Below are 25,491 nucleotides of genomic sequence, written 5' to 3' on the forward strand. Positions count from 1 at the left end.
TATGGATTTCCTATTATAGAACCTATTATATGGATTAGCATGAATATGCACCAACATGCACCGGCTGTTTTACCGGTGGCCGATGGCACTAAAAAGGCATGTGATCATGTAGTTTCGCCAACTCTAAAATGGGTCTAGTTGACGCTACTGTACCAGCTAGGAAAATGGTCTAACAAAAAATGACCGTGGTCCCTCTCTCTTACCTCTTAGACCTTTCTTTGCTGCTTTACGTTATACAAAATATTTTTAACGCTTTCTGAAACTGAAAACATATATAGGCGGACCAAACATACAAAAAAAGTTGATTTTCAAATAATTATTTACTCACACAAGTGCGATGACTCTTGAAGAATTTAAATGCGATATACTGGACATACTAGAAAATGAGGATTACAGAAGTTCCTTTTTGGAGAAATTGGAGACGTTCTATCGGAATTTTCGATCAAATGTCATCGCCCAAATTGAGAAGAGGCTCCTTTACGAAAAAGGTATAATCATTTTTTTTATATATTTCTATAAAAAACGAACAATCAAAGACTATCGATGAAAAGAAACTCACATTATATTATTTTTATTTATTAATAAGTTCATAATTCATTATATAAATATGAAAATCTTATGCTTTTACATTATGCAGATTGCACTAACAATGCTATAAAAATATCAGAACTGCAACAAAAGATTGATACAATAACATCTAACGTAAATGCTATCATGTTACAAGAGAAAGTAATAGATAAGAAGATTTCCGATGTGATAAAGTTGCAAGATAACATAAAGACTGAATTAGAAGAGGGAAAAAAGCAGAAAGATGCTTTATTTTCCGAGATAATGGATTTAGAATTGGGTGAGCACATCTATTTATTTGAATCAAAGTGCATAAGTTCAACAGTGTATTCTCATCTTGAAAATATATTTTCTTATTTTCTTTTAACTATATATTTCCAGAAATTGAAGAAAGGAAAAGAAAAAAAGTTCTACAATGGGATGCTATTAAACGAGCATGTAACATTTACAAAGTAAACTTGGACATGCATATAAGTCTTGAAGAAAAGAAAGATTGCGACTATATAAAAGTTAATTTTTTCACACACAATAATGAAACAAAGGATAAATATTATGTTCAATTATTACACAGTGATGACTGCTGGATAGGTATATAATATATTAAATATAAATTGAGAATGAGACACAAATGTAATTGATGTATAATACTGATAGTTATTTGCATAATATTTTCAGTTGAACATACTGAACCGAAATTAAAGAAGGAACATTTCAATGAGCTAAGCATTGATCAAGACTCTTCTGGACATACCAAAGTAATGGATATTACTTTGTTCTTGTACGAGATACGAAGTATATTTCTAAAATATTATACATAAAAACTAAAAAAAATCATAAAACAAACACAAGTAATTATGAGAACTTATAGAAAGCGTATTTTATACAAAACAATATACTTTTTTAAATTCTATTCCTCGTAGTATAGTTCTTATTAAAAGTTCAAATATTTCTTTAAATATTCAATTATATGAATATTTTAGCATTACATCAATATCTTTTTTCCGTTTTCCCTTCACATCAATTTTTATTAAATTTGTTACAAGAGTTTTCTTGTGAATGTTTCTGAGATTTAAGCAAAAGATAAAATATTGGAAAAGAGAGTGTAAATCACAATGCAGATAAATAACTTAGATGCTAAAATTATATAAACATTTCTACTTTGTCTTTTTATAAGTGTGTATGTGTGTGTGTGTGTGTGTGCGCGCGCGCGCGCGCGCGCGTGCGTGCGTGCGTGCGTGCGTGCGTGCATACATACATACATACATACATACATACATACATACATACATACATACACATATACATATGTATAAATGGTACCTATATATAGTACTGCATCATTTTGCAGACATCACGGGAAATTCACTTATAAATTTAGACAAATGTACTACACATTAATAATCACCTTTGATGATATTTGCTGAGATGTATTTGCAAATATTTGTGCATAATTTATTAGATAGGTATTACGTAAAAATTTGTAATAATACTTCATCAACTATTTCACAATTCTCGCGATATCTCTCTAAATTGATGCGAATCTTTCATTAAAATATACAAAACAGATAAATTATTTTTTGATTTCGAATTTTAATTAATTAAACTACTAGTCATGCTATTGGTTGCCTTCTCCAATGTGTTAAAAGAACTTGAAGGAGAAATTCTTCCATTTAAAAGTTTATAGTTAACTTTAATGTTTTGATCTCAATTTGAGATAACATCTTTTGTGCGTAGCACATTTTTATATAAATCTTCTAAACTTTCATGCTATTTGCGATGCTACGTTTGATATTAATTATGACATAATCAAAAATTTTTAATTCTTCGATTTACAATTAGTACAACTGTTACATTGTTGATTTTGGCAGAAAATGTTTTTTTCGCGGCACTTTCTTTCGCATATTTTTATACGAATTTTTATACAAATTTTTAAACGAATATTTTACATATGCCATATTTATTTTAATATTATCTACGCGCACATGTAAAATAGCTGAATACTATGACTACACCGCGGATAAACGGGCTGATACATTATGTATGCGTTGAGGCATGCTGATAACAATTCGTCCCTATTGGCACGAGTTAACGAAAGAGTCAATTGATCGCCCACTGCCAATCTGCTCATGCCGGTGGGACAAGTTAACAGATTTCATTTGCTCCATTGACCTGTCGGCAATTCATTCGCATACACATGACCAGGAATTCGATTGAAGACCGAAGTCTTCTGTGAATTATATTGTAGAAGCTGCGGCCGTTTTTCTCCACTCAGACCATCATTCCGCTATGCGATATATCGGAAACTTAAACCTAATGTGAAAAAGCGATGATTAGCATCTCTGCGGCGTGCACTCGAAACACACGGACGCGCGGATACTTGAGATATTCTTTTTTGAAATATGATAATGTTCAACATATGATTTGTATATTGTAGCAAACATGAATTTGTCCTGTCTTGAATTGAAAAAAATATGTCCATACAATAAGCGGATGCGAGAATGTATTGCGAATTGATGCTGAAAATAGATTTTGCGAATAAATTGATACTTCGTTCAGCTACGAATACGTTATTAGCTATTCTCTATATACTTCGTATTTAATTTGACAAAAAGGAATGCTAAATTAAAGACGGCTTACTGCTATACGTAAACGAGACTTTCCGCTGTTATAGACTATTTACAATGTAAGGGTTTCATCTATTGCTAAACGGAAAAGTAATGATTCTTTTGTACCCAATCGTACACTCGTTTCCTACGACTGTGAACTCCATTGTATTTTTAATTTTTCCGAATCATTTCGAGATTATGCTCCAATATTGAACAAACATGATCCTCACATTATTGTCGCGATATTCAACGGATTTTTAAACATCCAAGATTGTCTTAAGCGTATCGGAGCTACGTATGAATCTGCTCCGGGATTGATGATGACTAAAAAAAAATATTTCCTTCAACGATCATACGAAAAACGTTGATCACAAAATCGTTTCTCCATCTGCACACACGCATATGTAGATAGATACATAAACACATCGCATCCTCACAATCGCGGAGAAAACAAAAGTTACCGAGAGTGCTCGGAATAACATCAAATCCGTTTCATTACTGCACTACTAATGGATATCCAGAGATGGCATATCCGTTTTCGATGATCGAACTTTGTTCGTATACTTTGATGGTCTTTCTCGCTTTTCTCATCTTTCCTCATCCAACGAAGACAACGTTTAACGAATTGTCGCACGATATTCTCTGATACGGCACGATATTTTCTCTACACCGATCCCTTCTTCGTACTTTGCCTTTTCTTACTCTTTTTCTTTCTTTCTCTTTCTTTCTCATCATGCTGGATATGGATGCTCGCGCGAATATTATTTTCGTATAGCCACCATGCACCATGCGGCGATGCAATTTTCTTATTCGAGGGTGGCAGCGAAGGACACATTGCCGCCGGAGGCAGCCGCCGCAGCGGCCAACAATAGCGTCGGCGGAAGCGGTGCTGATGGCAGTGCCGATGTCAATTCGACTGCCATCGGTGGTGCCAATGTCGTCGTGGTTGGGCAATCATTGCCGACACCATAAACTTTAGCGTGATTTACCTCAAGCGCGACGGTCAAGTCGGCCAGTCCGGCGTCGCACAGCACGGGATTATCTGCGAACAACAAAGCGTATGTATATGTGTGAGAGAGAGATAAAGAGCATAAGGGCTTCTGCCGCATGATAAAGTTGAACAATAAGATGCAAAAAATGAAAAATCTGTACATGTGAAACATATAACATGATACGTTTGATTTTTACAATTGATTCCTTGTATCTTATATATGTTATACTGTATCTTGCGCTACTCGCCCCTAAATTCAAGAACCATATTATTTTGATCATAAATTAATGTAATATAAAAAAATTATCTCATAAAAGAGCGTGATTACTGACGATGTGGCGCCAGCTGTGATAACAAAGATTAGCCTAGCCTGTTACTCATTAACACAGAAAAAGTGGTTGTCCGAGACATAAATCCGACAATTATAACAATTTTTTCCACCACATGTTCCATAATTTTCTCAATGCAAATTTATGAAAAGAAGAAAGAGAATGTTTAATGAAAACTGAGACCAGGCTAGAGATAATTGGGATTGGGCATGATAGCATGGCAAAGAGAAACGATATATTAACAATAACAACAGCTCAACGCAAGCAGGCGCCGGTATACAATAAATAATTCGAGATGGCGCCGCAGCGGGGGTTATCACGAGAAATGTAATCGTAAAATAATATATGTCTCAGGAGCCAAATGGAGCCAGGCCATTATCAGCAAGTAATTTATTTTCTGTTCACTCTCTTCGCCTGTCCCTTCTCTTTCTCATTCTTGCTTTTTCCCCCTGCTCCTTCTGTTTACTTGTTCAAGCTAGATCTTGCAAACGATATTTATTAATTACAGTACTGCATGCGTCATACATTGCTGTTTTCTTCGATTAATGTCTGTTAATGTTCAACAATCTAATTAAACTTAATTGTACAATATTAACAAATAATATAGAGCAGAAAAAATTCATCGGAAAAAGGACAAAAGTATAGAACATTGTCCTTTTAGCGGAAAAACAAATTGCAGTTGTTGAAATTCGATAAAATTTATAATAAAAAAATTTTTATTTAAATGTGCGTGTGAATGTGTGTATATATATTATGGAGTATCGCGTAAAAACAGTAATAATATATATAATTAAATAAATCTAGGACTCAGAATGGCTATTTGAGATGAATTTGCTACAATATCATTAATAGCTGTCTCACTAAACAGAGATTTCTTTATCTCTAGGAATCTCTATCTCTAGAAATCTCGTCAGAGTCTCGTTTACTTCACTTAACTCGATGACTATGCATCTATAACAAATCTTTCTTATACTAGATCCATTCTTTTTTCTTTCATCAATACTACTATCAAATTTAAATCTGCCAGCTATTATCAATTCTAACAGAAAATTAAATATTTTGAAAAGGAATGAAAGCAACTTACTTTTTTTTTTAAATAAGTGTAAAAAATTTTAGACAATAACAAAATTTTACCTTTAACATTCTCTACTATTATATAACGCTACTATAAATAATCTCTTACGCACATGAATATAGGAATATGTGTAGCGAAAGCGTTAAATATGATACTGAAAGGTGATGGAGACAGACGCTTCGAGAGAAAGAGAGAGAGAGAGAAAGAGAGACAGAGTTTAATATAAACTCACCTTGAAGATATATACGTAGTACATCAGGGACCCCGTGAATCGTGCATCGTGTATTAGCCACCAGCTCCGGCATGAGAATACGTATTTGATTCATGCTGACGTCGGCCCAACAGAGCACCGGAAAACCACGAAAGTCTCGGCCGGACAATGTGACCAGACGGTTGTGCGACGCATTCAGTTCCTCCAAGGACGGCAGCCATGTCTAAACAGTATCAATACTTCTTAGACTATATCAGTAAGTCGATTATCGGTAAACAAAAAGAAAAAAGTAAGATGAAGAAAGAAAGATAGAAAAGAAAAAAGAGAGCTCGATATCGCTGTTTTTGTTTACCTCTGATGTATCTTCAAGAGTGATGAGCTGATTGTGCGAGATATCGAGCACGCGAAGCGCATCGAGACCGCGTAAGTCGCGTGGCCCGATCGTGGGACCCAGTGCATTGTGACTGAGATTGAGCCTTTGTAGTTCCTTCATGCCCAAGAATAAGGAGCCGTCCAAACTGCGTAACTCATTATGCTGAAGACGCAGATCCTGGATATTGCCACCCGCAATATCGTCGCCCTCCTCCTCCACTAGATTCTATAAATATCATCAATAATCGTTTCTCATTGGATCAAATCGGCCAATGTCGACAACAAGGATACTTTACATGTTGATATTGATGAATACCTACCTCGGAGGATGGTCTTCCTCTGTGCAATTTGACGATTCGATTATTAGACAGATCGAGCAACCTGAGCTCGCGCAAACCGCGCAAGGAAGCCAGAGAGAACTCGCGAAGTTCGTTGTGCGTCAAGTTCAGGCACTTTAACGATCTAAGGGGATAAAGGGCGCTACTACCGTTCCCATCGCCGTCCGCGCCACCCAAGGACTTAAGAGAATTGTGTCCAAGCTCGAGGTCTTCTAGCATCTCGGCCTCTATGAAATCGTTCTCGTTCAGCTAAAGCACAAATCAAGCGCCTCTTCAGTTTCTATTATCCATAATGTAATTTCGCATAATTAATTAACTCGTTCGAGATTCGAATATTGTTGCGTAACAAAATAAAAAGGTTGCTGTCCGTTTGTTCGTACGTTTTGTCTGGTATAGTAGTTTGAAATCTTTCCATTAGACGGAAGGCAGCAATAATTACATTACGTATACGTAATTGACTCAATGTACGGCGCGCTTTAGCGCGAATGAACGCCTTGACTTCTCCACCACGTCGCGCGCGTTAAAACGTAATATCGAGAGCATATGCGCTTCGCGAGTCGCAATTACGCAAATTAATTCATATTTTTAGGTTTCTAAAATCCTTCTTTTTCTTTACAAAAAGAAAAAGATTTATTTATTTATTTAGTATATAAAAATGCCAACTTTCTATAATTTAAAAAATAAAATTTTGTTCCATGAAAATATTACTTAAATACTATTCTAAAACGTTCGTTTGTGCACTACAACATCGGATTATATATGATTTAAAACAAAGTTCAAGAAGAATTTTGTGTGACAAACATATGACCAAATACCTCTTGCAGCTCGTTGTACGAGAGTTCTAGAAACTTCAAACGTCTGGCCTTCTGCAAAGTGCCATCAAGATTTCGGATCTTGTTGTGTTGGAGGAAGAGAGTCTCCAGACGGTGAAGATATCGGAATTCGACCGGCAGATGTGTCAGTTTGTTATCCACGGCGTAAAGCATCTTGAGATTGTGACCGGACGATGGTAGCTCGCCGTCGAGTGACGTGAGCTCATTAGAATTAATGAGCAACCACTCAAGTTGATTTAGATCCCTGCGAAGAAAAACAAATGGGACACATATGGTTAAATCATCTAAGGAATCCTGTTTTACGTATTTGATGCGCCAAGCATCATCAAAGATTCTCGACTACACGATTTTAAAGGTCGTCGCCAATCGATAGTCGAATCCACACACAGAATTTCCTTTGATCAGCAATTCACTTTTTCTAGCTCGATCATAAATAAAACAAATTAGATAAGAGACTCAATGTGATTAAATGATAGTAAACAGGATGGCAGCAAGATGCTGCAGTAGCTTTCTGATGCAAACGCGACTCTCAAAGTTTATAAATGAATGGAAATTATGTTTTAATTATGTGTTGCAGCTCTTGATCATTAATTTTTTATCGTCCTTGCTAAAGATTGAATTGTACTTCTGCCCATTCACATTCTCCTTTCTTCTCAACAAGAAAAAGCACGAGTCGATCGTACCTTAGAGTATGATTCAGACTGTTCAAATGATTTCTGCCGACGTGCAAGTGCTTGACTAGAGGCGGCAGCGAACCCGGGGTCATCTCGGAGATTGCATTTCCGGCCATGGCCAAGTGTTGAAGCATCGGATTATACTAGAATAGGAAGAGCACAAAATTGCAACATTTATATACCTAAAGAATATACCTAAATTTCATTTATTTTCTCTTTTAATTAAACCTTATGATTTTTTCCTCTTTTATGAAATAGGACATTTTTATTATCTAAAAATATTGTTCTTAAAATTTAGCTAACACTTGATTATGTCTTCGTAATTGTAGTAACATATGAGAGTCAATGCGCAGATTTCGTCGCGAATTAAAAAATCGTATAATCCTCTTCTTAACGATTTATTTGAGAAGTTTGAGATTTTAATCAACCAACTTTTTACGCGTTGGTCATGACGCACATTTCGTCTCATATTCCATCGCGTCAACGAGTTCGTGACTTCACTTCGATTTTTTTTTTTTACAGTATTTCGTACATGTGAGATCTGTACGGTCACATAAACTAAATCTAATTTAATCTTCGCGAATATATACTCACCTTGAAGTCATCCGAATCGATACGGCTTATCCGATTCCTGCTGAGATCCAGAGTCCTTAGTAGCGAGAGATGCAACAGGACGTGCCTCGGTATCGATGGTACTTCGTTGTCCGCGAGACTCAAGTACTGCGTCCGATCCAGACCGGCGAAAACATCGCCGTCCACGACCCTGCAAATCGCGATATCACACGCGTGTTCTTTGACTTTAACGAAACGAGATAAATGTTATACAATAATATTTTCGAGCTCGCGCGACACTTTCTTCGAATAATTCTTTTTAAATGACATCAAGAATAGTAATATATTTCATATTTTTCTCTCTCTATTACTACACCATTTATCATTTGCCTATATAGTAATATACAATTGGAGTGACTCGGTCTAATGGGAATCCTGAAAAAGTAACGACGCGCCAGACATTATCGTATTCGATTATACACTTGTTAGTATCGACTCATATACTGTGACGATTCGTTATTTAATTATTCCATGATGATAAACATGCATAGCTCTTGATAACTCGCGTGCGAAGAGGTCAGGCACGATTAAGACTTCATTCTTACGTCCCATTCCTCCTCACGCTGTCTCGTGAAGATACTTCTTGGTATTCCTAAAGAGAGACATACAGTCTCCAAGGACTGTCATTTGTTCCTCACCTCGTCGGACGGGATATCCGCGACAAGATCAAGGAAGGCCGATGACTTGTCCTTTGTGATGTTTGTAAAGGATGACGCAGTCATCGTATGCATTAGTTCGAAGAAAAATAATGATACAAAGGCAAAAATTGAAACCGAGAACGAACTCGCCGAAATGTCGAGACGCGTATCGCGTTCGTTCGTCAATTGCTATGACAGAAACATTACGTAATGATATCGGCCACGATATCCTCTGCTTCCGCTATGTATGCGACAATGTTTAACATCATCGCATCACGAGTCGCGGTCGTTGGAATGCGAATTGCAAAATTTCGTCCACTTGTTATCACATTATTTAATAATGCCAAACGGAACAAAAAAAAAAAAAAACTTACGCGAGATACGATATTCGGATACGAACTCGCTGTCAAAACATCTATGGGACAAATTTATACTGTATTATAAACAGATTAACGATCAAGCCCGATGACCAATGATAAAATTTCAGGAATTTATCAAACGTACAATCGCTTTTCCAGCAAATACAGGAAGAAAGTTCAAGCGTCGATTTGAGCGCAATGGCGCCATGAACGCCTTCGCAAATAGTCGTTGCGAGAATTAAGATCGTTTCTTTGTTATACATACACAAATGTCTCCATTCAATGTCCGCAATAGCAGACGATGACCTTTTGCAAAGATACTGGTCGTATCGTAAGTGTGTGGCACACTTACAAACGGAGAGCACGAGAATGACACAGACGTGTACCACGGGGGCTCTGACATTTCGCTTTGCAAATTATTCTGTTTTGTACCGTCGACATTTTTCAATCTATGATTCCATGAAATTTCTATAGAAATCTGTTTAATAGTTAATTTCATCAACTTTTCTTACTTTAGATTCTATAATCAACATTACATAAAGCAATCAAATTTCCTAATTTTTAACGCTCAAAAAATAAAAATAATGTGACATATTATGTCAATAAAAGAATGTTGATGAAAGAGAGAGATAAGCTGCTTAGTTAATTTCAAGGAATAAATGGATAATTGGAACTATCGTTATCTCTACGCGCGCAGTGTAGTAACCGTGACTGATAAACAATATCAGTTATTGCGCCCCCATGATTCTCTTCGTTTTCATCGATGACTTCAACAAACACTCTTGTAGTATTACCGTTCAGAATTCGTGTCACGTTAATTTCTGAGCGAACGAAGATCATTTCGTCACACAAAATCAATGACGCGCAATATATTGCACTCACCCCAGATGATCGTGATTCAGCTCGAGCCGGGTGATCGACATACGCAACTGCTTGAAGTCGTGGCGCGATATATCGCGCAGATTCGAATGTGCTACCCGTAAGGTGATTTGCTGTTCAGGAGTAAATTTTCCCCTTAGCGCCTCGGCCAGCTGATCGAATGACTTCATCTTCTCGCACATTACCTCGATACGTTCCCCAATGTGGTGACCGCCACCCCCGGCATTGTTGTTCGCGTTGACATTACCGCTGGCCATGGTCGTCGCCGCGGTCTGTGGCTGGTTGATAACGGGACTGGAAAACTCTTCTTGTCGGCAGGTGCATGGACTGATTTCGCGGCGCACGGCGCAATGAAGGCTCGCGCTGGCTGCGAGGCCCAACAACGTATAGAGAATGCCGGACATGTTGCCGGTTAATTACAACGCGTGATTACAGAACAATCGCAAAAAATGGTGAGAAGAATACCGTGATCGTGATGAGAAACGTGATGATCGCGCGCACCACCCCTGCGTGATCACTTTCAAGAATGAGCGTCCTCCTCCGCGATACTCGATACGTACAATGTGTATGAATTTTGCGAAAAATCGTATAATTGTTTTTCATTAAAAAACGCAAACGTTGATATAATCTTGCATAGCACGGAACATCGGCAATTGTCCGCGATATTATTCCGCGTTTAGACACTGCCACACTGCCGATCACTGGCAGAAAGAACTGACACAGCAGCAGCAAATGACAACCACGTGTTATCTGTACTGTAGCTGGATCCACATCTTATGGAATATAAGTTTACTGCGCTTCTCTCTTTCTGTCTTCTTCGTTGTCTCCGCAAAGGCCGGCCGGGAAAAGGAAGCTTATCGTCGTCGCCAATGAACCTTCTTCCTGGCGCCACGGACGCGGCAACGGCAGCATTAAGTCGCGGCGCGCCGCGCGAGACTTACTTATAGTCGTCGTGTCGGCACCCACCGTGGCGCCGCGCGAGGGTCTCCCTCCGGAGAGCTCTTCTTCGCTCTTTTTACTACTCCCTCCGTCGTACGTTACGCGCGTACGTACACCGACGAGCTCATCTTCTTTTTCTACCGGCCGCTCGCGAATGAGTGAACAGCCCAGCTCGGCCCGACCCGGCTCTCTGCTGCTCTTCCTCTGCGTTCTTACCACTGCACCCCGTACTACGCGTATTCTCGTTCCTCCTTCCCCATTGTTGTTTGCCTCGTTGCTCCCTATCGTTCTCTTCCTTATCGTGCCCCACGGTATGTTCCTGATTCTTACATACTCCCTCACCGTGGCTACCGCACTTACTTAAATCCAGTTAGGCACGCAAAGCTTCTATCTCTTTTTACGTTTGTCTCATTTTTCCGGAAGTTACGCTCTCATTTTCACTCATAGACTGTGATGGATACGAAGAAGTTTTCGTTGGATCAGCTGCTTCGGCGGAGGATTCATCAACCTCTCCCTCTCGTCGTCTATCGCACTGCATACACGCTGCAAGCGTGTGTTTGCACGATAAACGGACCGATTGCTCATAACTTTTGACCTTTGCTTAACTGCTTCGCACGGTGCACGACATGAAAGAAAATATTATTATAGATAATTTTCTGGTGCTCTCTCTCTCTCTCTCTCTCTCTCTCTATTTTAATCGTTCTCTCCATTGCAAAAGACGAATTATAGACTGATCCAAGTACATCCTGTACATAGAAAAAACTAAAGATTAGAATTTCTTTCAATTTCATAATTAAAAGATTCAAAGGGAAAGATCATCAAAATCAAATTATAAATTATAGACTAATGCCTTCACTTTTGCTCCAAATTTCTTTCAAATATCTTTTATTACAATTGACATAAAAAATTGATTTGTATATTAAAAAATTATCAATTGAAACTTTAAAAGATATATTAGAGTATATTATCGGCGATTTCATTTCCTCATTATATTTGCGTATCAGAGAACCGGTAGATCGCGTAAATCAAATCATCCCAGATACGAGAGAGAGATATGCAAATTTCTCTGGAATGTCGATTCGGTGGAATCGACCGAGAAATTAGCTATTGTCTCTCATTAAATTTAAGCTCAATCAATTCATTATCTGCAATAATTATTATTAAGGGTGGAATCGAGGAAGCTTCGACCGTATGTCCTATCTTTTGTGTTCAAATAAACTTCAACGAGCGATTCATAACACCGAGTACCTCTGGTAGCCTCTGTCGCGACATCTTTCTTTCGTTCTCTTTTCGTTATTCGGGAATCGAAACCGGTATGTGTAATCCTTAAATTCTCGATATGGAAAAATTTATTCTGCTTCGGTCAAAGATCCGTTTTAATTGCCACAAATAAGCACGAAAATTATTTTAAAATATAGTAATCGGTAGAATAATAGAGATAATAATCGGTAGAAATTACAACGGGACTTTTTATGGGTAACATAAAGGGTCACAAGAAAAATGTTGCGCTCTTTCACTCGTTACAAATTGGAGAGATAAATCCTAACTTTACGTTCGTTAATCGTCGTAAGAAGAGCGATCTCGAGAGTACGCGTGTCCATGTCGAGATCGTAAGTGTTCTATCAAGGGTTTCTCTGTTCATCATAAAATAATATCGATTACTTAATGAGTTCGCCGATGCGGTGGCGGCGGCGCTTCACGGGTCGCTTGTCATCCGAGTAAACGCCTCTATCTATATAACGTAGCTGTTTACGCGCATGATTTACGTACCCATTTATATGCCGTAACTCACCAGTGAGGTATGCCATACAAATTCTTGAGCTTGGCGCCACCTCGACTCGCCTTATATCCTCTTTAAGCTATTCTACATTGGCTCCCATGGCATCTATCTCTGCACTGGCGCCTATAATTCGCCTAATCTCTCCCGCCGCGTAAAGGTCATCAAACTGTGGACATACCAGTGAAAAACATAGCTTTAATTTTTCACAGACATTTCGAGCGAAAAGAAAGAAAAAAAAAGAGAGAGAGAGATTCTGACAATCTTTATATACCTTTATTTATTTATTTATCCGTCAAAAACAACACAATGCAAAAAAGGGAGAAAAAATAAAAGAGAGATAGACAAGAGACTTTCTCTTTGTTCTCCTGTCCGTTACCGCTCTTATTATCGCCGCGGGCAGAGAGTAATACGGGAGCAAGGGAGGAGGACATAACACAAGCGAGAAAGGCCAGTCCAGCAAGCAAGACAAGGCAAGGCAGGGCACGAGGCACGAGAGGTACAAGACGGAGGGACCTAACTCCGTGCCCCTCAGTTTAACGAATGCGAGAATGCGGCCTGGCGCCAACGCACACGCGGTCGCCGCGTCGGCCGCCGCGTCACGCGCTCTCGCCTCTCTCGCCGGCTCTTTCTCTCCCTTTCTCTCTCTCTCTGTTTAATGACCTTACCGGAGTTCAAAATACTAAACTGCAACCGATCTTTCAATTCGTGTGTCCGCCTCACGTTTAAAATATACGATAAGTGCACATAAGTTGCGTACCAGGATAATATCTAGATATATCGCATTCTGGGATACTTCACATTCTCTATCTCAAAATGATTATTAGGGTCTCCTTTACAGTCCTGTAAAATATTTTAATATTATTTTAGAAAATACTCTGTAGTATATATCCTATAAGTGGTGGTACAGTAGGAAGCTTGATGATTTTATGTAAGAAAATATGATAAAATTTGTTTCGTAGTTATCGGATTGCAAATAAAAAACAATATATTTAAATTATAAAATAATTTCATGTGAAATAAATGAAAGTGTGATCTTTATGTTTCGAGTATTTTTCTCAGCAATTAATACAATTTTTAATCTTTTCTTTTTAATGTGATGTATCTTTTTATCGTCCGAAATAGAAAAATATAAGTATCAATCAATTAACCGCTGTTTTTTATTCTCTCAATTTTATCGCATATTTTCCCTTATTATTATATAATTAATATAAATTTTATGATGTAAAATTCTCACATACTGTTTGTCAATTCTATTCAGTTAAATCAACTTATCAATTTAATATAGTCATTAATTTAGAATCGATTAATTTATATAATTATCTTTTCTTTACATTTGCTCACGCGTATCTTAAAAAGATTTGTAAATGACAGTAGATTTTCTCTCTCTTTTTTTTTCAGTTATCAATATCGATATAGATAAATCTTCAGTGCTCTATTTGCATCTGTATATCGCACAGTTTTGAGGTATACATGCAAATTTTTTTCTTTTCTTATCAAGAAACGTAGAAGGAAACAAGCAGATGGAGAGCGGAGACAGAGTAAAAAAGGCAGCAGAACGAGTATCGCGCTCGAGTATACATGATAGACACTTCACACGCTACGTTGAGATATTGGAAGATAATCGCTTGGCGTAGGCGTTAAGAATGCTAACATAAGTGTAAAGATTATCCTTTGCCCGCAGTTGGCCGCTATTGGATTTATTCTTTCTCGATTAGTAGACTGTTCTTTACACGACGACAAAGATTATTCTAAAAATCCGTTCTTTTCATACACAATCATACTCTTCCTATATCTTCTTTAATTATTATTTTTTTTTAATATATACTATTAATATACTACTAATATATACTATTAATATACTATTTAATTTTAAATAATTAAAGTAAAGTAATGCAGTGTTGCAAAGACTAAACAATTAAATTCGACCACAATGTTTCATTACTTTGTTTTCTCTCTTTTTCGTTTACACAATTCTCGCATGCAATAATTCGCAACCTATTACACATTTTTTTTTTTATCATAACTGTATAAATTTTTTAAAAATTGACAAGAATTTAAATTATATATTCTATTTTGTCTTATTTTATTTCTCTTCTCCATATATGTTTTTATTGAAAGAATAATTATACCATTAATTTCTCGAGAGCTGCAGTTGTATCCAAACTGTATTCTATAAGAAAGATGTTTGTCTTTGCTTTTTCACGCTTCTAGCATCTGGCCTCTTTTTCTCTCTGGTTTGCACGGCGCCACGCGTTGACCGCGAAAGGGGTAAAAAAGAAGCTATATGAGAGAAGATTAAGTTAAATGCATACTAACGATCTAAATCTAGATGGGCGTCATTTAAAGCCGTCTCGTCACCGTGTCGCGAGTTTAGCCAGCTTTTTTCCGCTTCTAAATTGAACTATGATGGAATGCTTGTTGTAGATTCTTGTTCTCTATTTCAAACCGTTCTTGTTATTCGCAGAACAATTGATATTTCGGCTAACAATTATCGAATATATTCTAGAAACAATATTGAGAAGCGTGAGAGAAAAAGCTTTCGTTTAAAGTTTAAATATTCCAACTCTTTATAATACATTTTTTTTTTCTAAGGTAATTGTATTTGCGGATGTACAAATTTTATGTACGGCATTGAAAAATAAAAAATAACGTTTTTTTATGTATAATTTGTATAAATTTCACGCGTATTATACTTAAAAGATTGCATTTATTAAAAATATCATATATTTACCATTGGGTAACATCCACCAGGATGCCTCAACAATGTTGAGAGTCTCTGTGAAGAGCGTGTTTACGATAGGATTTAAAATCAGCTCCCCATCTCGTGCCTTTCCGCCGCGGCCACGGCCAAATCCCGGCCGAACTTTTCACTTTTATCACTCTTATTGGGTCTTCTTTCTGGACAGACAGCGGAGTTGCCTCGCCCGTCGTGGTAACGGGGGATTGGCGAAGGGAGGGGAATGTGTTTCGCGGTCCATCGTCGCGTCGGGGCGCCGGGTGTCCCGGACAGGCCTCCATCACGAGATACATGTAGGACGTATGTGTACGCTCACTTCCTGCATATGATATCAAAACATCATTAACATTCTTTTATGAATACACCGTGCACATGCAATTTCTTCTCTTTGCGCCGATATGCATATATTATATGCATGTATATATACATACTGCTCTCAATATGAAATGTAAATGCTACAAATTATCGTAAAAGCACATCGCACAATGTTTTTATTGTATAAAAAACATAACATTTTTTTCGTTTAGAAAATTAAATTACATAAACGATGATAAAATAATTTCTTTGAGAATCAAACAAATAATTCGATTTTTCTAAAAGAAAAAATAAGCTGATCTGTATCTTTTCAAGTTTTCAAGTTTTGTGTGTGTGTGTGTGTGTGTATAATATATTATATATATATATATATATATATATATATATATATATATATATGTATATTGCATGTGTATATGTATTGTTGTTAATAAAGAAGTTAAATTTTTCCAAATGTTCTACATATACTCAATTTCTCCAAAGAATGAAATCCGAAAAGAATGATTGTTAAATAAGCCGAAAATCCTTGACTGTTGCAAAAAAATCTAATTTTCCTATTGATCTGTAATCCACAAATACATCGTGTCTGTGAACAGCTTGATACCAAACTAACTAACTATGGAAAACAAAAACAGCTCATAAGCAATCCGTGCAAAATATCATTTCAAGTAACTCAAAATATTTGCTTGCCTCTGCAAAATTCAAAGTCCTTGGTAGATATCCAAACGCTGATCTTTCAATTTTTCGTAAAACTAAGCACTTTTCTGTCTTTTTTTTTTATCGTTTATATAATAAATACATACACATACGCGCAAGAAAGGAGATGAACTTTTAACCTCTTCAGTTTTCAGGGAAAACTGAACCTCATTTTGCGTATCGTGGCGTCATCTCTCCATTCAACGTTACACCGCGATGATATAATTGCGCGGTATCGATAGACGGTGATGCGATCAACGTTCACTTCCGACTTGGGGACCATCGCTATCGCGTGTATTGTCAGCACTCGCTGCATCGTTGATAAAGCGCATTCTGGGTAAAATAACGTGTAATCGTGTCCTCTTATTTCTCCCGTCATTAGACGACATTGTGCATACATACATACGACGTTATGAGAGCAATGAGAAAAAAGTGAACGAAGCGACCGAACAATGTGGTGAACGAGTCGCGGATCAGTATCGGTGCGATTTGCAATTTTTGCACATCCAGCTTCTCTTCTTTTCTTTTCACGATCGACCCGTGTTAATCGGAGCTCGCGAGCGTAATCCGTTTTCCAATTTTCGTAGTGGGATCGAAAAACGAGTGATTCACTCGTGCATTTTGCGTGTAATATCCGCATATCCTAATTCGCTGCTATACTCCTGTACATATTTACGCAGAAATCTCGAAGTTTCTACATTTAGCCTGCGACGCGGCACGCCGACGACGATGATCGACTTAACAGTCAAGACCTTGGATTCGCAGAATCATGTCTTCTCCCTCGAAGACGATGTAAGTACAGCGTTCTTGTTCACATGTCCTAAACAAACAAATGCCACTACTATTCTTTGTTTGTTATGATTTGTCCAAATCTCCCGATAGATATAAAAAAATCGTATTGGCATAAACACATTTAAAATATTATTTAAATCAAAATAAAATATTTTTTTAAAATTAAAATTGTATTAAAAAATTTGATAATATTAAAAAGATATATACAGCTTATTTTGCTTATATTAAGCGTACGTGTACGTGTTCGTAAAGCATATAATCTCCCATGAGATTCTTTTTAAACTTGTACATTTAATTATATTTTTGCAATTCTCCTTAAAGCAAATCACAGTCCGTGGCTTTAAAGAACATATAGCAGAATCTGTTGCGGTACCAGCCGATTCGCAGAGATTGATTTATTGCGGACGAGTGCTTCAAGATGACAAGAAATTAAATGATTATGGTACATATATATACATATTTGTTTACATATAATAAATATATAATGTATAATAAATTATTTGTTACAAGAATAATATGATTCTCATATATATTGATGTAATGTGATTCTTCAGATGTCAATGGAAAAGTCATACACTTGGTGCAACGCGCGCCACCCCAATCGGGTCAACACGGAAACGATGGTGGGCAGACACAGGGACAAAACAGATGGCAGAATTCGCCGAGATCGCATTACCGTGTCACACGCACTCAGATGCATGGAAATGCAATGTATCTTGGTGCTATGTCAGTACCAGCCGAAATTGTAGAGGGACATGGTAACATTCTAGTTCTTACTTTAAATTATTACATTAAATTGTCACATGCTAGTCAATTTCCTCAATACATCCATCGTCTAATTATTCAGGAATACCACAATTGAGCAACAGCTTATCAGGCAGTCGTTTGAATCATGCAGGCCGCATGCTCGATCGCATAAATGAGTTGATTGATCGATTAGATGATCCCAATGCTCCTCTACATCCTACTCCATCGGAACTTAATCAATCGATGGCACAGCAACAGCAACAATCGCAAGAAGCAGAAGTGGAGCAAAATGAGTAAGTTAAATATATATTTCAGGTTATTAGATGAATTTCTCTGTATAACTCAACAGTGTAACTTCTACAGGAACAACGATGCCTCGAGAGACGATAGTGGTACTAGACTCGCAGAAGCAGCTGCAGCCGCCATTACGGCTGCGTTATCTGCCGCTGGTGCGCGCGCGGTTACATTATTCAGAGGTTGGTACATTTGCGACGCCAATTTGATTCAGAAATGTGATTTTATATGTTGCATTAACTGCTCAATAATATATAGGAAGCAATTATAATGGTGGAAGTACGAGATCTACAAGCGATGCAAATGAAAATCAAAGTGATGCCCAACCACAATCGCGGTCACAACCGAATCCACAGACACAAACGCAGCAGCAGCAACAACAAGCCCAAGCAACTGCAGACACAGGAGCCGCATCAAGCAACGCTGGACAAAACAGGCGTACTCAGCAGCAAGAGTATATATCTTAATTTAAATATTTCATGTTAATGAAATGTTAATTAGCGTGGCTGTATATTTTATGGATGTATATTTTATTATTAATTATTTTATTTTTAGTCTTCCGCGACCTCCACAAATGGCAGAATTATTGCAAAGACTGAATAACACTCAAGAACGTTTAAGACCGTATTTGGAACGTTATTGCATGCTTACACTTCTCGATCCTTTATTGCCGCCTGGGGTAAGTCGATTAAAAAGCTCCGCATCGACCATCAAATACAAGTTAATTGAAATTTCGCTTTTATAAAGGCAGTTTAATTATTGTTTAGCCCGGGCCGAACACTGTGGAAGACAATCAGAGAATAGTGGACGGAGTCAGCGAAATATTACATCTTATGTCTCACAGTTGTCACGCTCTAAGCGACATTATCATCGACATGAGTCAACCACCACCCAGAAATTTGCGCTGCCGACCGATAATAGTACAACATTCGGCCATCTTACAGCCTGGTATACCAATCCAAGTAGAAGTGAGCATATTGATAAAAAAATAACTATAGGATATCCGTTGACGCAAGTAATACTGTTATAATCTATTGTTTCTTTTTTATCTTCTACAGGCTCACATCAGTTTGAACGGTCGTAGTGCTAATAATAATAATAGTAACGATGAGTCCACCGAGTCCGGTAGTCAGCAGACACAATCAGACAGCGCAGAATCAGCGACGTCATCGCTCATTAATGCGGAGGAAGGCAATCAGGACCGAGAATCTGACAATACGCAGTCGCAAGGAGAACGGTCACAACAAGAACAAGGCCAATCGCCTTTTGGTACATTTTATATTTTAATATGATTCTCTAAAAATGTTAAACAAATATGTCAAAACATGTATTCGTTTTTTCAGATACGGTATTCAATTTACCGAATAATGTTGAAGTACTGATGGAGGTTAGTTCCGAGAGTAATATAGATGGTGGATCTGGCAGTGAACAGAACGCGGCAGGCAATGAAAACAACAACAATGGAAACACTCGTAAGTTAATGACATGATATATTAACGCATCTTATGTATCGAGAAAAACAACTTTGCGCCGTTGTGTGTTTTCTATTTTGCAGGCAGGACAAATGTATTTCCGTTCGGCACAGGTCCGCCGCCATATTTTATGCGAAACTTTATGCAAGCTGTTGCCGGACATATGGTGCATGGTGGCATCACTACCACGACTATAAGTTCGAGAAATCCACCCGTTACTACTGTTGGAACGCAACAGAATGTCTCTACTTCGATGGATAGCGGAAATACGAATACCGGTCAAAGCACTCAAGCACGGTATAATAACAATGGCTATAATATTATCGTAATGCTATAAAATTACCTCATTTATATCATATGAGAGAACAATATTAAAAGAACAAATATTCTACACACACACACACACAGACATACGAGATGAGGCATAAATTATAAAAATTCTATAATATAGGAGCAACACTGGTACTCATCCTACCACTGCCACGCAGACTCGAAGTACGTCGCGGCCGCATGTGTTTCATCATCATGCGCATCCCGTTGGTCTCGGTATGAGCATCGGACTAGGTCTCGATTTTGATCCCTATCTTCCGTGTAATTCTCATCATGTATACCGCACTCCAACGAGCACCGCGTCCAGTACTACAAATGGCGTCACAACCTCTTCGCAAACGACGCGCACAGCATCGACAGCCACGGCGGACGCTCAGAATCAAACGAATCAAACTGGTAGATATGAGTAGACATTTTTTTCGTATAAACTTATAAATAAGAGAAGATGCGTTTTTCTACACAAACTTAAAAAAATATTTTCCAGCGACGACTTCGACTACAACTACCAGTGCCCCTCCAACAAACGCATCGACGACGAATGCCGAGACGGCTAACAATCCTTTCGTAAACTTATTGCAACAGATATTAAGTCAGTCGGCAGTCGGTCAATCACAACCCAACATCAGCATCAATAGTAACGGTAATGAATCTAAAAGAATGAATTTAAAATATAGAAGTAAAAAATAATGGATGAGATTTACTTCGATATCGACATTGATTATATTGCAGCTCCAAATTTGGTAGAAAATCTCGGTAACATAATGCAGATGCTCGGTAGCAATATACATGTGGGATTCGTGAGCGATAGGTATGTCTAACTAATGTCAATAAAGAAATTCAAGAAAGAATTATTTATTAATTATTTATTAATTACATAGAGCTAATCCCGTAATTTTTTTAATAATTAGTTCGAACGGAAGTGCTCTTACTTTAGCCGACTTATTCGAGGGTGGAGGTCTATCTATGGATCTTTTCACGTCACATGAATCCGGCAGAGAAGAAAACTTCCTCATCGATCTCTTCGTATTGCTGGTATTCGTCGCTAAGTCATATTTGCACATGTCTATTACATAATATGAGATGATTTGTTTTGGTATTTAAAAAAACACTATATATATATATATATATAGGCACAAACTATGACTCTGGATGGGTTGATCAGGCTACGTCTTGGTCAATGGGAACCTATTGCTCGTCTTCGAAGACCGCTGCAAGAGTTCCTACAATACACATTTTCGGACGCCTCGTCACCGGACGTTCTTCAAGAACAAACGATCGAGCGTCTACTTTCTCAACTACGACCTCAGATTCGAAATCTTTTGGCGCCCGAGGAAGATGCTAGCGGCAGGAGCGGCTCTCGCGTTGATATATGCGCGACTATTGAATCGTTAATAGCTCGCCATGCGAGAGATATACTTAGGAACTTATTCGACAACGGTTAGTATTAATTTTAATTATAGTGTTGTATCATAAAATCGATAAACCTCCCGTGTTGGATTTACAGAAGTCGATGATGCAAGGTTCGGACAGGAGATACTGAACATCTTAATTGATCTGTGCAATCAATTCTGCACGGTGCTGCGATATTCGCTGCGCGGCGGTCAAGCTGGATTGGAGGCAATTGCGACGCGTTTTGTGGTTAGATTTGCTTCTCTTAAGCTATACATAATTACGTAAAAAAAATTTATAACGTCATATTAATATAATTCAATTGCTTTGTCATTAGGGCGATTTGATGGATGGTGGCAATCGCGCTCTTCTTCAGTGGATACTGAATGGATTTATCACCCATCTTCGTACCTATTTTCTACGCGTGCCGCAACCGCCGGATTCAGAGATCATACCGCTTTTGGTGTACAAGGATGCATCATCCCAGCAGTCTTCAGTATCATCGGCTTCAACGCGCCAATCCACTCAAGCACAATCCGAAGATGAGGTAACCTATTATTCATTTCATTCGTGGTGTCATTTTCCTATCATTGTATAATGTAATGCAGCAGTACAATTATTTAATTCTAATGATATGCGTGTAGCCAATGGAAACGGAAACTCTGGAGCAACAACAACCGACTCTCGAAAGCTCAACACCTGAGGATCGAGAAGAAGTTCCAGAAACATTCCCTGGACACGAAGCTTTACCTTCGGTATGTCAAATATAAATAGAAAAAACTCACACTAAATATTTTTTTATGAAAAAATGATTTGATTACAACTCTCTCTTAATGTACATTTATAAGATTGCCATTTTTGTAACGATAACATTGGATTGAAATTAGTATCATTTTCTTTCATAGGACTGGGTACCAATTATTGCTCGAGATGGTGTGAGACAACGTCGGCAATTACAAGGTGCAACGCCAAACGGAGGCGTAACAACGTTTAGCGACGCATACCTGGGCGGATTGCCGAGCAAGCGTCGCAAGCTTATTGAACAACAAAAACCGCGATTATTAGTTAGTCCGACGCCAAATCATCACTCGACGATAGCGGCGTCCATGGAACGATTGGTCAGAGAGGGAGTCGGCCGCGCTGGCGTCGAGGAAGTCGAGGGCGCCGCCGTGGCTGTAGCGGCGGATCCTGCGGTACGACGCGCGTTCGGTCAAGCGATCAGGGATTGTTTAAACCCGTGCCGATATGGTACGCCCGACTTTCCGGATCCGTTGCGCTTCCCGAACGCGACCAAATATTTCACGGAGCAAGAACGTCCGCCGAAATAATAGCTAACAGAAAAATATAGCATCGTACTTTGATTTACGGATTACCGGATTGAAGGAGATATATTAGTCTAAAATTCGACAACGAATAGGCGGCTGTCGTCTTGAGAGAATCGACACACAAGATTCGTCTTCGTGAACATTCTAGTTGTAATTACTATTCTAAAAAAATAGTAAAAAGGGAATTATATATTGCGATTCTCTCCCGAATAAATATCTCCGACGAATCTAAAATGGCTGATCAGTACGGTGCACACAGACGTCGTACCTATTTATCTACCTACCTATCTACATATTATCCATATGCCCATATCAATGTCTCTGCTTTAATAGAATTATAATCATTACTCTTCGGCTTAAGTTTGTAATTGATAAATAAAGTAACATATTTATAGGGTGTTCTCCTTAAATCAAACTCTTCGTCAAATCTTTGCGAAGGAAAAGCCAACATTGATTCCATAAAGGAATACAGACATCCTGTATATACATAAATGTAAAAATTGTTAACTATACATCTTTATTTATGAGTTTACATATGCTAGTTAATTTTCTGTTGTCTTTTCCATTTGCAAATTTCGATTATTCCTTTTCGTTAAATTAGCCATTCCGAATTTCAAAATAGTAAACTTGGTGAACCCGAAGCAGTTGTAATAAGGAGAATAGGTCGATTTCGTTACAGATTTTTGATGATCACAATGATGAAAAATATGACAATGCAATACTTTGTTAAAACTGATGCATTGCAAATCATAATAATCTTATCAGATGTTTCGTGTAAATTTTCAATATATGATGCGATGAATAGAGGACATTTTCGGATCCGGAGTCTTTTTATGACGCGCATATTATACGTTTATTTTGCACGATGAAAATAACAAGCAAATTGATGTGTACAATGCGTGATTATGGTAACATATATCAAATAAGTTTAACCATTCTAATAATCAAACAGTTGTACGAAGAAAAAAAGAAAATAATAAAATTGTGTATCCCTTTTCCTTCGTGTTACTCTGTTCCCTCGGTTGTTAGTATATAATAAAAGCTCGTCGAATAGCAAATAATCACTTGACAGTCATTCACAATTCAAAAGACCATCATTACTAGAAATCATCATGGCTCCCATGGCAATAATAAGGATGAGTGCAGTTCAACGCTTAATTAAAAATAACGTCAAACGTCCTTTTGAAAGCTAAACATTGTGAAATGATAAAACATCGATAAATAATTATACAATAATTGTAATTTGCTAATGTTAAATATGCAAGTTTCATATCAAAGCATTTGTGAAAGAATTTATTTTTTTCCGCATTATACATATAATTAATTTATTTTTCATTAATTTTTTTTTCGTATCGTTAATTTACCGAATAATTGACGCCAATTACGGCAATAGAACATGTCGTACATTATCATCACATGTGTAACATTTATAAAAGGAAAAAATATGGAAGAGTGCCGCCAATTATACGCATGGCTGACTATCACGAGAAATCGGACTGTTCCATTCGATTCACCTCCTCCGCGCGAACTTGATACAGCCGATTAAATTTTCATAACCGCGCGCGAGCATGGAAACGAGTCGTGCAATTATCGAGATCGTAATCGGGAGAGACCGTGACGAAATATATGCTGAAAGGGAGGTGGTTCGTAATTTTTAACTCGTTTGCTTCATCGTCGTCATATCGGAGCGATATTACTCGAACGAGCTGTTTATAAATTCGATTTTGAATATCTCTCGGACTAATAAGGAAAAAAATTTATCCATTCCGCGCAATCTCGAGAGGAAAATCTAGATTTGAAAACTCTCTCATCGATAATCAGAATGTTTACAAGCGGCGATGAGAACAACGTCGGATAATTTAATTTCCACGAGAAATAACTTTATCGCGGTCACTTCAACTCTGAGAATTCTTAGATCGCTGAGATATCGGATTCCAAAGTTTCATAAGTCGTAGGTATGTGGCAGATATGTGAGGTAAGCAATCTTTAATCATCGTCGATATTATCGCGATTGAGCGATAACGCAACGATTAGATGCAAGACAACATCCGTACAGCGTAAAGCGATTTTTTACCATCGATTGTTTGCGAGTCACGTCGAGATTCTTTCCCCCGTGAATATGTATGTACATGCGCGTAATACATTTCTTTTTTTTTTTAGAGAAGAAGGCAATTGTTACATACTTAACCGA

The 25,491-nt window shown here is 37.7% G+C and overlaps 3 protein-coding genes across 7 annotated transcripts; 2 read left to right on the forward strand and 1 right to left on the reverse strand.

Moving 5' to 3' along the window:
* The first annotated feature begins 177 nt into the window (after positions 1 to 177).
* Positions 178 to 1,477, forward strand: LOC126849326 (uncharacterized). Its single transcript, XM_050591053.1, has 4 exons — positions 178 to 488; positions 638 to 847; positions 949 to 1,155; positions 1,243 to 1,477. Exons 1-4 carry the CDS (start codon positions 338 to 340, stop codon positions 1,383 to 1,385), a joined length of 711 nt encoding a protein of 236 aa, XP_050447010.1. The 5' UTR covers positions 178 to 337; the 3' UTR covers positions 1,386 to 1,477.
* On the reverse strand, positions 1,307 to 16,259 carry LOC126849316 (chondroadherin-like protein). 5 transcript variants are annotated; one of them, XM_050591034.1, is made up of 11 exons: positions 15,935 to 16,259; positions 15,333 to 15,483; positions 13,216 to 13,369; positions 10,488 to 12,028; positions 8,591 to 8,759; positions 8,006 to 8,139; positions 7,305 to 7,566; positions 6,472 to 6,738; positions 6,132 to 6,377; positions 5,801 to 6,002; positions 1,307 to 4,215 (listed from the first exon to the last, which is right to left on the reverse strand). In XM_050591034.1, the coding sequence occupies exons 4-11, from the start codon at positions 10,886 to 10,888 to the stop codon at positions 3,980 to 3,982; spliced, it is 1,917 nt and encodes a 638-aa protein (XP_050446991.1). In that variant the 5' UTR covers positions 10,889 to 12,028; positions 13,216 to 13,369; positions 15,333 to 15,483; positions 15,935 to 16,259; the 3' UTR covers positions 1,307 to 3,979. The 5 variants fall into 5 exon arrangements, with proteins under 5 accessions (XP_050446991.1, XP_050446992.1, XP_050446990.1 ...); XM_050591035.1 differs by lacking the exons at positions 15,333 to 15,483; positions 15,935 to 16,259 and adding exons at positions 13,869 to 14,043; positions 15,520 to 15,698; XM_050591033.1 differs by lacking the exon at positions 15,333 to 15,483.
* A 937-nt stretch (positions 16,260 to 17,196) lies between these two features.
* LOC126849308 (large proline-rich protein BAG6) lies at positions 17,197 to 24,298 on the forward strand. The gene is made up of 20 exons (XM_050591013.1): positions 17,197 to 17,743; positions 18,065 to 18,185; positions 18,298 to 18,501; positions 18,591 to 18,783; positions 18,854 to 18,966; positions 19,043 to 19,238; positions 19,340 to 19,463; positions 19,552 to 19,752; positions 19,843 to 20,053; positions 20,128 to 20,256; positions 20,340 to 20,553; positions 20,708 to 20,982; positions 21,071 to 21,226; positions 21,316 to 21,394; positions 21,495 to 21,618; positions 21,717 to 22,023; positions 22,091 to 22,224; positions 22,313 to 22,522; positions 22,620 to 22,730; positions 22,881 to 24,298. Exons 1-20 carry the CDS (start codon positions 17,681 to 17,683, stop codon positions 23,301 to 23,303), a joined length of 3,588 nt encoding a protein of 1,195 aa, XP_050446970.1. The 5' UTR covers positions 17,197 to 17,680; the 3' UTR covers positions 23,304 to 24,298.
* The last annotated feature ends 1,193 nt before the right edge of the window (positions 24,299 to 25,491 follow it).

Source organism: Cataglyphis hispanica, chromosome 4 (genome assembly GCF_021464435.1).
Source record: "Cataglyphis hispanica isolate Lineage 1 chromosome 4, ULB_Chis1_1.0, whole genome shotgun sequence".
NCBI lineage: Eukaryota > Metazoa > Arthropoda > Insecta > Hymenoptera > Formicidae > Cataglyphis > Cataglyphis hispanica.

Bases quoted from the DNA above. Each gene is read 5' to 3' on its own strand.
- LOC126849316 (XM_050591033.1), bottom strand. From the start codon at position 10,888: ATGTCCGGCATTCTCTATACGTTGTTGGGCCTCGCAGCCAGCGCGAGC. The intron at 7,567-8,005 runs GTACGATCGACT...TTTTCTTCGCAG, and splicing joins AGTCTGAATCATACTCTAAG to GGATCTAAATCAACTTGAGT. The intron at 6,378-6,471 runs GTAGGTATTCAT...TGATATTTATAG, and splicing joins GAGGAAGACCATCCTCCGAG to AATCTAGTGGAGGAGGAGGG.
- LOC126849308 (XM_050591013.1), top strand. From the start codon at position 17,681: ATGATCGACTTAACAGTCAAGACCTTGGATTCGCAGAATCATGTCTTC. The intron at 18,186-18,297 runs GTACATATATAT...GTGATTCTTCAG, and splicing joins CAAGAAATTAAATGATTATG to ATGTCAATGGAAAAGTCATA. The intron at 19,753-19,842 runs GTGAGCATATTG...TATCTTCTACAG, and splicing joins GTATACCAATCCAAGTAGAA to GCTCACATCAGTTTGAACGG.
- LOC126849326 (XM_050591053.1), top strand. From the start codon at position 338: ATGACTCTTGAAGAATTTAAATGCGATATACTGGACATACTAGAAAAT. The intron at 489-637 runs GTATAATCATTT...TACATTATGCAG, and splicing joins GAGGCTCCTTTACGAAAAAG to ATTGCACTAACAATGCTATA. The intron at 1,156-1,242 runs GTATATAATATA...TAATATTTTCAG, and splicing joins CAGTGATGACTGCTGGATAG to TTGAACATACTGAACCGAAA.